Source organism: Melopsittacus undulatus, chromosome 7 (genome assembly GCF_012275295.1).
Source record: "Melopsittacus undulatus isolate bMelUnd1 chromosome 7, bMelUnd1.mat.Z, whole genome shotgun sequence".
Taxonomy (NCBI): Eukaryota; Metazoa; Chordata; class Aves; order Psittaciformes; family Psittaculidae; genus Melopsittacus; species Melopsittacus undulatus.
In genome coordinates, this window is record NC_047533.1 from 69,927,055 (window position 1) to 69,941,452 (window position 14,398).

The window sequence follows — 14,398 nt, forward strand, 5'->3', positions numbered from 1 at the left end:
TTTATCTGTTCTTAATGACTGCCAATGAAGAAACACAGCAACTTCCCAAAGGCAGCTATTCCAGTTTCACAACCTTTAGCATTTGACAGTTTTCACTGTTCTCCAACCTGAAGTCTTTTCCTTGCTCAAGAAAGTCACTCATTCTTGCACCATCAATCATGACACTGAAAACACATTATGCCCTTTCTCTTTGCACAGCTCTTAAAATACTGAGGACTCATCAGGTCCCTCCTCATTTTTCTCTTCTTGAGACTAAACAACTCAGTTTCTTCTGATTGTTTCTCCACAGTTATCCTTCTAAGATATCTGATCACCCTTATGTGGACACTATCGCTCTCTTGGAGGGTGATGCCCAAGTTTGGGCACAAGTCCTGCAGCCGTACAGCAGAAGAGCTGCTTCACATATCTACTAGGCTGCTGTATTTATAGATACTGGTTTGATGTTTGCCTTCTTTGTATTTGCATGACATTGTTGACTTTATATTCCATGCATGATTCACTACAGTTGCAGCCACTTTTCTACAGAAATGCTGTCTAAGCAGTTGTTCACCATCCTCTGGCTTGTAAAGTTATTTCTGCTTCAGCATAGATCTGCTATCTATCACTGTTGACTTTAATTCTGCCTTTTCCAGGTTATTTCTTTGTCACAAAGATTTTCATTATCACTACAGTCCCTTAATGCTGGCAGTTCTTCCTGTCTTAGTGGCATATTTAATCAGAATATCATAATCATTCAGGTTCTTAATGGAAACACTGACCAAAATTAAACTGCAGACCGATGACTGCCAAGTCTCTTTACTTCAGAGCAGATAAAATATCAGACCACCTCTCGACACTTAAGGCTGATATTCTCCAGTCCTTCATATTTCGTGAGTTACAGAATAGGGAATGTAAATAATGGAGCGCTACATACATTCCCCAGTATTCCCATCAAGCCTCTGAGACCCTTCATTCCAACTCCAAGCACAGAAGTGAGCTTCCGAGTCACACACCATTGTACTGGTTCCTTCTCAGAGCAACCAAACTACTGAGACTGCAGCTGGGACCATTATGCACCCAGGAGGCAGGGAAAACCTGAAGTCTGAAACCCCCAAGTACAGTGCTTTTGTTTGACTGCAAGTTAGCTACACTGCTTTCAATTCAGAGTACTTTAAACTCTCCTCTAGTCTATTTCTGTTTGCCAAAATAACTCTTAGTGTGCTGGGGCATCATCATTTTTAAAGGTGAACTATGTATTGATATACAGGGATGCCTACAAGAGAATACATACTAACCAGCTATATGCATTTATAAATGTGTAATATTTATATAATTAGGCAACAGATATAATTATTTATATTAAAATAACACTTTGATTATGCTTAGTGATTATACAATTTATTTTTGTATGCTTTGGAGGAGCAAATTCTCATATTTCATTTTATCCTAGTGAAAACAGTATTTACTCTCCCAAGCCTTCAACATTTCTCCCCATCCTCCATCTCCACATTCCATTCATCATGTGCAGCTCAATCTTAGGATTAGTGTAGGATTCCGTGATTCATAACTGTTCACTGTAAAAGAGAGTTGAGGTTCCTTAGTGATGTGTCACCCTATCTATGCATTGGTTTCTACAAACAGAGAGATAGATCCCTACTTTTGCATAGGTCAGGAACCTTCCTGTGGCCCAAAGGGGTTTCAGGGCACATCAAGGTCCTAAGGTTACAAGTCTGATGGTCAGCAGAAAACTGGAAGCCTAGCAGAGGAAGTAGGTGTCCACTGCCTGCTTCCATGCCAAAAACATGTATGCCATATTATGTCTACATTCCTTTTATCAGTAAATCTTATTTCTCAAATTCCTTTCCTAAATTAAGTATTACTCCAACAAATATAACTCCATTGCACAATGCCCTCCACAGAACTGGGTCAGCTACATCAACAGATACCCACTTAAGCTTGCAGTCTTTTTGTCTCACCAGCTCATAATAGTTCTCCTTGGCCACAATCTTTCTTTAAGAACTTTGGGAAACAGCCCCCACGCTGACTGTTCTTCAGTAATTCTTCATTTAAAAACAAAGAAAAAAAAGATGACTCTTCATGATAATACAAGTTAGCAAACTATATAAATGCTCAACACCACATGCAAACATAAGTCAATCTTCTACTCTCTACCTCATCTCAATCCACACCCATATATGCACAAGAAGAAACCTTTACACACAAATAATCTTAGATTTTCTTCATACATCACATGGCCTGCATTGTTCCATAAATCAATGTATCAACCCATGCTACCAAACTAGTCTATGAGATAACACAAGCAGTGAAAAATCATCAAGTAATTAAGCACACAGATAAAATGACTAACTCACTAGTTAAAGTGAGTTAGTCATTAAGCACTAAATGACTAACTCACAGCTCACTGGCCAAGCTCACAGCCTGGCCAGTGAGCTGACAGGTGTAAGCTGAGCATCCTTGTATGCTCTTAACCCTTTTCCTAGCTGGGAGAATTTGAAGTCCTTAAGTCTGAGCCACTACTTTTTTATTTTCTTCTATATAAATTATAATAACATAAAAACCAGAAACGTGTTTATTTTCAATTTCTTTCATGGATGAGTTAAAAAGTAGCTTTTAGTTTAAATGTGTTCTGTACCACATTCATGTCTCTCTGTATCTTAAGAATACTCCTGTATGGCTGATGTATACACAGGCAGAGTTCTTCTCACCTAACTCAGCATGTGTAATTATTATTGAGGAATGCTTAATACTTCCAAGGAGAAAGCAACAGCAAAAATATAGTATCATGCAATACAAGTCATCTGGAGGACTACTCATGTTGACTGATCCTTTGGGAGAGGGGAAAAATAAAAGCCAAATACACCAACATACTTCTACAACTTATCAGCAGGTCAATCACCTCATGATTACATGCAGGGCACTGCTCTGCTCAAACCAACCTTAAGAACACTTAGGGATGATCAGATTTTGACTCCAGCTGTGGAAGCTGAGGCAGGAACTGCAGCAGTCCCAGGAGCACCCCAAGCTGGAGCCTCTGTCCCTTCTATCAATGCAGTCATGCAGCTTTGGAGCAGGGGCTGAGCTGCCTCACTTACCTCCCCACACTGGCCCCAGCGCAGCAGCAGGGAGAGCAGAGCAGAGCACATCACATGTGGCACTGGGCCCACTGGCTCACACTTTTCTTCCCTGTTCCCAAGATTCAGCTCAGCTGCAGCCCCCTTTCCACACCCATAAATAAAGCCCAAAATAAAAAGCTGTGGAAGCCAAACTTTACTATTAGCCTGCAAGCAGCTGTTTCTGATGGAGTAAATGGGGAAGGAGGTAATAGGGGGAAAAGCAAGAAATTAAAGTGTGTGTTTAGCCAAACAAGTACAACTCATATCAAACGGAAGTGGTCAGAAAGACAGGCTCACCAACAGTTACCCTGTGGTACACACAGCATGAAGGGGAAAACAGAGCTAATTCTACCTCTTGCTTCTAGCATGTTCACCTCCAACCTTCCTTGTGCTCATTCACTAGCAGAGGACAGCTACCAAAAGAGTCTCTTTACTAACCCAAGCCTTGGAGGGCCTGTCTGGAGACCTGTGAAGAATTTGAAGCCTCGAGTTTAACTTCCACTTGGCAAGGTCAGTCAGTGGTGCCTAATGAGTCCAGTTTACATAAGCCCCTCTGTTTTCATAGATCAATCAGGTAATGTTTGGAACATGTTAAGCATGGTATGTGTATTGGGAGGTGTGAAGCATCCAGGTGATCCTTCTGTGGACAAGCAGGCTTCTAGCCTTGAACTGATACATCTTGGAATCTGAGAAATAACAGCACTTCTCCTGGCTTAGCAGTTTCTGAGTCCTGCCATTTTAATTAAGGTGCCTCTACTAAGAAAGCATTAAAAACACTTGCTACCAGCATTTATCTGCAGTCAGAACATGCAACAGTATCCTCTGAACTTGTCTTGTTAACACTCTACCCAAGCCTATTAACCGCTAACCATTCCCTCCCTTATCTCTTAGCCATGGGAGGCAGATCTTTCCCTCTGCAGCTCCTTTCCTCCAAGAGTAGAACATGAACAAAAATGTTCTAAGGGTTTTAGTTAGGCCAGCAAACTAAGAAAATAAAAACGAAGAATAAGCAAATTTAGGTTTTTCCTATAAAAGTGTCCAAAACCAAAGCAGGCAGATTTCCGCCTGATGAGCCAATGATAAGCAGGGTTCCTCTGAACATGCCTACCTGTTGCTATATGTTTACACACAACCTGCTCATTAATTACCAAAGTATTAAACTGAGTTACTGTTATTCCTTACTTTACTTTTGCTCTTTCCCAGGCTCAGACAACCCCTGCAGTCTCCCAAGAGCCAAAGCAGCACCCTGGTTCCAGTGTAACTGAGTAATCCTGTTCTTCCAGCTGCTGCATGAGTCATTATTGGGTAACATGACATTCCCTTTGTGAAGCCCTGCTTCCCAAACCACTGTCCTCAGAAAGCTGGCTGCCTACATGCTGCTACAGAAAGGTCCTTCCTTCCAACTGCTGCGTAGCTTTAAAGACAACCAAGAAGCATTAAGCACTATCCTGATACACACTACCCTTGTAAGCTGCTACTTCAGTTGCACAAGGCCACTATGTATTGGTGAAGGAGTGAGTAGTGTTTCATAATAAGAAATGGTCCACATAAAGGAAAAAGAAGGAAAACAAAGAAATCCCAAAAACTGTGAGGGAAAGCCTTGCTCTAGATGAAATGTCAGTTCTCCATGCAACTCTCCGTGATCCAGCTGCATGAGAACTAGACTGAGACCAGGAATTATCTCCAACTCTGCCATATGGAGATGCAAGACAAAAGGCCAGTCGCTTGTTTTATTTAAGCATGTATTTCTTCTACTTGCCATATTAGCATTGCTGTGTTCCTGTTTATACTTAAGGAAAGGAGAAAATAAACAAAGTAACTTCCCCTCTCATTTTCTTTTGCTCTTTTAAGAGTTCCCTGTTCCCGTCAAAGTGAGTTTAAGCTAAACAGAAACAAGGTGGGTTTGGTCCAGAGTAAATGTGTCCACACTTGGAGTTACTTGGGAACCATTCCTAGAGCAAAAATACATGCTCCCCCCGCTTAATCCTTGTTAACCTTCACATGTAAGAAGACGCTTAGGCTGGGTAATTAGTTACTTACTTTACAGACCACAATAAGCCACAGTTTACCGGAGAGGACAAAGCACACACAGTACCAGCCCACTGCTGTTAGCATTGTGGTGAGGCACCTTGTTCAGTGGCTTCAGAGCATTGTTTGCAAAGCAGCAACCACACCATGACAAGAGCGATGCTGCAGCATGGGGAATCCCGACCCAGTCTGGATTCCTGGCATTCATCCACCTGTGACGCACTGAGGAACCATCCCATACATTCAGTACAGTCCTCAGAGAAACGCTGCAAGTCAGTGCTCATGGGACCTGTGAGCCAATGTGTTGGCTGCAATGAACACATGGGAGGAAACATAACTTTTGCAGTTCCCTAACACTGACTCCTCCTGCAAGGCACAGAAAATCCAAGCTGATCACTTCCCAGCACTTGCAACACTACTTGACAACTAGCACGTATGTTAGTGAGGTAGTAACTGTAGGACAGTACACTGCAAGGGTAGCACACAGTGCTGAATCCTGTCTCACAGAGCATGAGCTTTTCTTTCACTACTTCAAACACATTAGAAAGTCCATTTTGCTCAAGGGTTTAAAGCAGATCAAAAAGGCATGGCTCTGCCAATAGGATAAAACAGGTGGACCTTGCCAGGTTCAACCTGTACTCTTTTCAACAGGGACAGTATTTAAGCTGGTGAGGTAAATGATGAGGTTGCAGTAAACTTACTTTCCAGTGATAAATTGACTTCTGGACGGTGTGCACATCGGCTGTACATAATAGTTCTCCAGTTTAACCCCTTCAGCAGCTAGCTTGTCCAGAGTGGGCGTTCTGATCTCGGATCCGTGGTACCCCACGTCTCTGAAGCCCTGATCATCAGCCAGGATGAAGATGATGTGTGGCTGCGAGCTCGGGGCGCTGACCTCCGGCTCCTCGTCCGTCCCAGCCCTCGCTGCCCCCGTCCTTCCGGGGCCGAGTCCGAGGCTGTCCCAGGCCAGGTAGCTGTAGGTGAGGATGCTGAGCACCGAGAGCCCGGCCAGCACCCCCACCACCACCATCTTGCCCTTGCAGAGGCAGTGAGGCCAGCTGCACCCACCACGGGCCATCCACCTTGGCTGCAGCGAGAGCCACACACCACCGAAAAACAATAATAACCATAAAAAGAACACCAAAACCTCCCACAAACGGAGCCAGATGCCGAGGCGGGGCAGGGACTCTCAGGGGTCCCCCCGGCCAGGGCCAAGGGGAGGAGCTCCGCCGCTCATCTTGGCCACCACCATCTTCAGCAACTTCAGCCGCTGCCTCCCGGTGCCGGTGCTGGAGCCGGTGCTGGAGCCGGTGCTGGGGCCGGTGCCGGCCGGCAGGGCAGGGCCGCCCCGGGGGTCACAGCATCCTCGGCCCGGCCCCGTCGTGCCCCGGGGCGCCGCTGCCTGCCCATCCCGCGGCCGGTGACCATGCCGCGGTCGGCCGGGGCGCCCCGGCGCACCGCGGCGGCGGAACGGGACGGGACGGGCCGGACGGGCGGGACATGGCACCTCCCTGCGCCCGCCCCCTCCGGCGCTGCTCGGCCGCTCCCTCCCTCTCCTCCCCTCCCATGTTCACCCTGCTGCTCCCGGTACACGGCTGCCGTCCGCCCGCCCGACCCCGATGGAGACCGAGTCCTTGCTGTTCCCTTTCCTCCTTCTCGGCCTTTCCCCACGTTATCTCGGGTTCCTTCCCGCAGCTCGGCGGCGAACACCCCCCCCCCCCCCCCCCAGAGCACAAGGCAACCCTTTCCGCCGAGGAGTCCCCACGTCTCTTTCCTTCCTGCCCAAAACTAGGTGGTCGTCGGCAGTCCCCCCACAATATCTATTGGTTTAAGTGTTTCCGAAATCGACACGAACATCTGGAAGTGATGAATATACCGGATTTGTTTCCAGCCACAAAACAGTCCCAAATCCCAAACTCTCCATTCTGGTAAGGCTGTGGTACGCCCCCTTCAAAGTACTATCATTGTAAGAAATATCAAAGTATGAACGTGCTGGAGTTGCAAAATACAACTTCACCCCAACCCTGAATGAGCAAAACCCCATGTTCATGCACGATTAGGCTAAAGAGAAGTAAATGTGCAGGTTTGACCTGTCTGAGTCATCATGACAAGAACAGCATTTACTCTTGTAGAACCACTTGGAGACATCCCTGTCATGACTGCACCTCCGCAGCCCTCAGGGGCTCGGGCTGGTCTCTGCTGGTAGCCAGTCTGGCCAGCATCCCTCCCACAGGAAAGCTTCTATCTCTCTTAAGACCTGATGGATTCTAGCACTGAAAAGTTCAGCATAAACTTACAAGTTTGCTCTGCTCCCAACGGCTCTGAGTAATCTTGCCTGAAATAGACAATTTTGGGGCTGGGAGGGAGGAGTTTTTTCTCATGGGGCATTACTTTCCTCTTGTATTACTAACTTGTGCATAGTAATAACCTGTGTACTGCACGGAAACCGGATTGTCTGGAGTAGCTTCTCTAATGCAAAGTTCCATATCAGCATTAAAGTATCAGAACAGAAAATGTGGCATGACAGCCAACATAATGGTCCCCAGATTTACTATTTTTCTGCTAGATACACTTTCACAGTATCACAGACTGGGTTTGACTGGAAGGGACCTCATCCATTTTCAACCCACTGCCATGTGCAGGGACACCTTCCACTAGAACAGGTTGCTCCAAGGCCCCTTGTGCTGCAGTTACAATGCTGCAGCAGAGAGAACATGGAAGTAGAGGGGGGTTTAGTGAATTTAATCTGCTACCTAAGGGCTTGTCCAAACTGGAAATTGAGAATAATTAAATCACATTTGCATTATGAAACCCATAGGGTTTAAGTCCTGAGGTACAATATCTTCTTCTGACATCGGAGGAACTTTACAGCACATTAACTCAAACTCTTAAAATGCCAAAACAAAACCAGAAAGCAAAACCCACCAAAGAACTCCAAAACCTTAAGCTGAAGAAACACTTAAATTTCTATATACTGAAATGACATTCCCTTTAAAGTATTCTCTATTCAATTTTGCTCCTGCTATCCCCCCAACTTTTATAAGACAAAAAGAATCCCAGAATCCCAAGGGTTGGAAGGGACCTCGAAAGATCATCTCGTCCAACCCCCCTGCAAGAGCAGGGTAACCTAGAGTACATCACACAGGAACTTGTCCAGGAGGGCCTTGAATATCTCCAACATAGGAGACTCCACAACCCCCTGGGCAACCCGTTCCAGTGCTCTGTCACTCTCACAGTAAAGGAGTTCTTCCTGATGTTAACGTGGAACCTCCAATGCTCCAGTTTACACCCATTGCCCCTTGTCCTGTCACTGGATATCACTGAAAAAAGCCTAGCTCCATCATCCTGACACCCACCCTTTACATATCTGTACACACTGATGAGGTCACCCCTCAGTCTCCTCCAAGCTAAAGAGACCCAGCTCCCTCAGCCTCTCCTCATAAGGGAGCTGTTCCACTCCCTTCATCACCTTTGTGGCTCTGCGCTGGACTCTTTCAAGCAATTCCCTGTCCTTCTTGAACTGAGGGGCCCAGAACTGGATGCAATATTCCAGATGCAGCCTCACCAAGGCAGAGTAGAGGGGGAGGAGAACCTCTCTTGCCCTACTAACCACATCCCTTCTAATGCACCCTAGGATGCCATTGGCCTTCTTGGCCCCAAGGGCACATTGCTGGCTCATGGTCATCCTCCCATTCACCAGGACCCCCAGGTCCCTTTCCCCTTCACTCCTTTCCAGCAGGTCAACCCCCAACCTGTACTGGTACATGGGGTTGTTCTTCCCCAGATGCAAGACTCTACACTTGCTCTTGTTGAATTCCATCAAGTTTCTCCCTGCCCAACTCTCCAGCCTGCCCAGGTCTCTCTGAATGGCAACACAGCCTTCTGGTGTGTCAGCCACTCCTCCCAGTTCAGTGTCACCAGTGAACTTGCTGAGGGTACACTCGGTTCCCTCATCCAGGTCATTGATGAAAATATTAAACAGCACTGGTCCCAGCACTGACCCCTGAGGGACTCCACTGGTCACAGACCTCCAGCTGGATTCTGTGCCATTGACCACAACTCTGCCTTCTTCCTTTCAACCAGTTCTTTGTCCACCTCACTACCTGATCGTCAAGCCCACACTTCCTTAGCTTATCTGTGAGGATGCTGTGGGAGACAGTATCAGATGCCTTACTGAAATCAAGAAAAACCACATCCACCACTCTACCATCATCCCTCCACCTAGTTACTTCATCATAGAAGGCTGTCAGGTTGGTCAAACATGACTTCCCCTTCATAAAACCATGTTGGCTGTTCTTAATGACCCCCTCATCCTTGATATGCCTAGAAATGGAGTCAAGAATAAGTTGTTCCATCACCTTTGCAGGGACAGAGGTAAGGCTGACCGGTCTATAATTACCCGGGTCCTCCTTCTTGCCCTTCTTATAGACTGGTGTGACATTTGCCATCCTCCAGTCCTCAGGCACCTCTCCCATTTCCCACGGCTTACCAAAGATGATGGAGATTGGCCTAGCAATGACCTCCACCAGCTCCCTCAGCACCCGTGGGTGCATTCCATCCGGACCCATCGATTTATAGATGTCCAGATTGCTTAGCTGATCCCTAACCCAATCCTCGTCTATCAAAGCAAACTCCTCCTTTGTCCTGACTCCTTCTGGGGCTATAGGAATATGGGGCCCCTGGGGAGGGTCTGCAGGAGTAGACAGAGGCAAAGAAGGCATTCAACACCTCTGCCTTCCTTATATCCTGTGTCTCCAGGGCACCCACCTTGTTCAGCAGTGGGCCTATATTGCCTCTTGTGTTAGTTTTATCCACTATGTATTGGAGAAGCCCTTTCTATTGTCTTTAACCCGACTAGCAAGATTGAGTTCCAAGGAGGCCTTAGCTGTCCTAATTGCCTCCCTACTTCTAACAACTGTCCTATATTCCTCCCAAGTGGCCAGCCCCTCCTTCCATAATCCATAGATCCATAGATTTTCCACATGAGTTTGCCCAGCAGCTCCTTGTTTAACCACGCTGGTCTCCTAGATCCCTTACTTGATTTCCTACCCATTGGAACACCCTGATCCTGAGCTTGGAAGAAGTGGTCCTTGAATGCTGACCAGCTGTCTTGAGCCCCTTTACCACCTTGTACCCTTTCCCATGCAACTTCCCTTAGCAGTTGATTGAACAGGCCAAAGTTGGCCCTTCGGAAATCCAGAACTGTGGCCTTGCTAGGTATCCAATTCCTCCCACACAGGATCCTAAACTCCACCATCTCATGGTCACTGCAGCCAAGGCTGCCATTGACCATCAGCACTTCAACCAGACCCTCCTTGTTGGTGAGTACTAAATCTAGCAGCTCTCCTCTCCTAGTTGGTTTGTCCACCAGTTGCATTAAGAGGTTATCATCAGTGCACTGGAGGAACCTCCTAGACTGTGAATGATTGTCTGTGTGAGTCTTCCAGCAAATATCAGGGTAGTTTAAATCCCCCATGAGGACCAAGGCATGTAGTCACGAGGCTGCTTTCAGTTGCCTGTAGAAAGCCTCATCAACTCCTTCATCCTGATCAGGAGGTCTGTAATAGACCCCACAACAGTATCACCCATACCAGTCTGTCCCTTAATTCGTACCCACAGACATTCCACTTGCTCCTCATCTGCCCCTGGACAGAACTCAACACATTCTAGTCGCTCTCTCACATAAAGAACAACTCCACCACCTTGCTTTGCTGACCTATCTTTCCTAAAAGGGACATAGCCATCCATGAGCACATTCCAGTCATGTGAGCTGTCCCACCACGTCTCTGTAATTGACACCAGATCAGAACCTTTAGACCGCACACAGACTTCTAACTCCTCCTGTTTATTCCCCATGCTGTGTGCATTGGTGTACAGGCATTTCAGAGAGCGAGCAGAGCTGATGGCACCCTTGGGAGGCAGGGGCCTTCTGGTCTTCATTAATACTAGAGCAATGCCCCACTAGTTCAAACCCAGCTACAACCCCCTCGCACTTTGAATCTAACCTGAAGCTCTGTGAGTGAGCTCTGCTAACTCTTGTCCTAGAACCCTTTTTCCCTGTTGGACAGGGTCTAAACAACTATCCTTTCCCACACATGAAACAATAGATGGAGAGTCCTCCCTAGCCCGCCATCCTTCAAGCCCTAGCATGTTCCTCTTGGGCTTGTCCCTAACAGGTCCAGTTAAATCCCCTCCCCACTTCATATCTGCTTTAAAGCCCTGTCAATAAGCCCTGCTAACCCCTGCCCCAAAAACCTTTTCCCCCTCTGGGACTGGTGTATCCCACCTGCCACCAGCAAACCAGGTGTCTCATATAGCAGCCCATGATTGAAAAACCCAAACCCCTGCCTTTGGCACCAGTCATGTAGCCATACATTAATCTGCACACTCTTCCTATTTATTTCTTCACCCTTGCTTGTAACAGGTATGGAGGCAAACACCACTTGCGCTCCAGACCCTTTAACCAGCCGTCCCAGGGCCCTGAAGTCTCTCTTCATTGCCCTTGCCCTCCTTGTAATAATTTCATCACTGCCAACCTGAAAAACCAGCAGAAGAAACAAAAGTAAGTTTATGTCAGCAAAATATTCCTCTGACCTTCAGGTAAAGAGGCCTTGAATGATAACATGCTATTAATATTCCACTTAAGAAAGTATTTGTAGGCACTTGGGAGTTGCAAGTGAGATTTATACAGCCCATTGAGGATGCTCAGTCAAAGGCACAAAAGAGTTGTGAAAGCTGGAGGAAGTGGTTTTCCCTTAGGGGAAAAAAACCCAACCAAAGAGTTGAAGAGTAGCAGGAATAATAATGGTAAATAAGGTATTGGAGAGGGAGCTTGTAGCAAAAGAATAGATTGAAGTGCTAAGACTTACAAGATAACATTCTAACTGTTTTTCTAACACTTAGATCAGTCCTAGAGAGGTATTTCTTAGTAGTGGGGACTACATGTCTCTTCTTACTCTGGAGTCAAAGCTGTCTGTACAAGAAAGGCTGCAATTCAGGATGTGCATTCCAGTGCTTTTCCTGGTTATGCCTGAGGCCAGAAAACTTAGTCTGCTTTAAGGAACAACTTTTTGAACTGTTATTTTTAGCTTCACAGCTACTAGTAAGAGCAAACCAGTCGCTGGCCTGCACACACAGTCCAGGAGCTAGAAATGTAACTGGACATTGCCTTTGACCTCAGTGAATCTTTGCATGCCCCTGTCCTCAGCATACATTCCTACTGGGGATGGGAAGAAGCAGGACTTCACTGCAGTCTGCTTCCCAGGTGGATGCTGTGCTCTTGCCAGGCACTCATCACTGGAAACAGTATATTAGAAACAAGAATAAAATCCCTGTGAGTCATGGGACTTAGATCATTCCCTTTGCCTTCACTGGGGGACCTTGCTAATTTACAGATGTGCTGCTTGTGAATTATCAGATTCTACCCATGGCTTACTCCCTGATTTATGATGACATAACCAGAACTAATGGCTGTTAACTTATTCTATATTTAACACAGATTTTTCTCAATTCCCTGCAGTATTTCACAGGCAAAGGTCCAGATTCTGATCTCAGCTGCCTGCAGTGACATAAATGTGCAGTCATTCAAGTGATGGCAATAAAGTCACTCTGAAATTTTTGGACTTGACATTAGAAATACCTCCCATGTCAGTCCCTGCAGTGACTGAAAGGACACAGCTTTAGAGCTGGTGTTTACCTTCCAGGAGGACCCTCCCCTTTCCTCCCCATTAGGTAAGGTTCATGATCCCAAATGAAACAGAAAGAGTCTTTAAATGTGTATATACTGGTTCTGGAAAGAGCAACTGGGTAATATGCTGCCTAATGCAAAGAAAAATGCTTAACTGTCCTACAAACACAAAGAATGTCTGGCATTCCAGACCTTACCCAATAAAGGAGGCCTGTGTTTGTAAGTACTGCAGTGCAGAACTTGCGTTTAAGATTACCCTTCCCTTCTACCCTCCAAGAGTAATCCCAAACTGAGAACCAAATATATACCACATAACACACACCAACACAATTAGGTGCCTCAAAGGCACCTATGCCCACTTCAGGCACCTACATAAAACATTTGAGTAGGGGAAAAGCAGCAAAATTAAAATGGCCCTATTGGAGTAGAATAAGAATTGTCTGGCCAGCATCCTGTCTCTGGGCAGTGATTACGAATATATGCCCAGAAAAAATAAGAATTACATGACACTTTTCCAGATATTCCACAGCCTCCAACAGTTTTAGCTGAAGAGATTTCATCAGATGTATGTTTTCTAATGATTATGAAGACAGGCTGAGAAAGTTGGGGCTGTTCAGCCTGGAGAAGAGAAGGCTGCGTGGAGACCTCATAGCAGCCTTCCAGTATCTGAAGGGGGCCTATAAAGAGGCTGATGAGGGACTCTTCATTAGGGACTGTAGTGATAGGACAAGGGGTAATGGGTTGAAACTTAAACAGCAGAGGTTTAGATTGGATCTAAGGAAGAAATTCTTTACTGTTAGGGTGCTGAGGTACTGGAATGGGTTGCCCAGGGAGGTTGTGAATGCTCCATCCCTGGCAGTGTTCAAGACCAGGCTGGACAGAGCCTTGGGTGACATGGTTTAGTGTGAGGTGTCCCTGCCCATGGCAGGGGTTTGGAACTGGATGATCTTAAGGTCCTTTCCAACCTTAAGTATTCTATGATTCTTTGAGAATGTGCTTCCTTAGGAAAATGACACATTTTATTAGCAGATGCCAAGGAAAGTCCTTACTGAACAAAGGTTCAAACAGTTCTCAGTGGCATTAGAGATGATATAACTCCTCTGAACATGAACTGGCTATGGTACTACATGGTAGCTAGATTTACTTAGGGCTTATCAGTTGTAATGGCAGAATAGAATTTACTGCCCCATGGATGAGGATGGAACAATTTCTTTTTCATGGGACTTGCCACAAACACTACAGAGGAAACAGTCTCATTTCTTCCTAGATCACAGGGTTTTACAATTTTAATATTAGTGCAGTTAAAACAGGCCAGAGCAAGAGAACTGGAGCAGGCATGATCTTAGATTGCAATGTAAATCTAGGAAGTTTAAAGAGGATGGACCTTTTCAGAACAACTTAAGTTTTACAGTGGAAAAGAAATCTTTCTTGTTGTAAAGAAGAAACCTTTTCTGGTTCATGAGGGATAATACCACAGCCTGCTGAGGGGGTTTTCCCAACTGCCTGTCCAACACAAAACTACTTTCTGGGCTTTTTTTTCAGACAGCAATAAAGCTGAAAATGCAGATTG

At 46.0% G+C, this 14,398-nt stretch overlaps 1 protein-coding gene across 1 annotated transcript in view; it reads right to left on the bottom strand.

The window, feature by feature from the left end:
* ARSJ (arylsulfatase family member J) overlaps positions 1-6,543 on the bottom strand; it is a 43,946-nt gene extending 37,403 nt beyond the window's left edge. Inside the window, exon 1 of the mRNA XM_005151497.3 lies at positions 5,843-6,543. Coding sequence (XP_005151554.2) covers positions 5,843-6,219 — 377 coding nt within the window. The 5' untranslated portion in view covers positions 6,220-6,543. The remainder of the gene's footprint in view (positions 1-5,842) is intronic.
* Between the last annotated feature and the right edge of the window lie 7,855 nt (positions 6,544-14,398).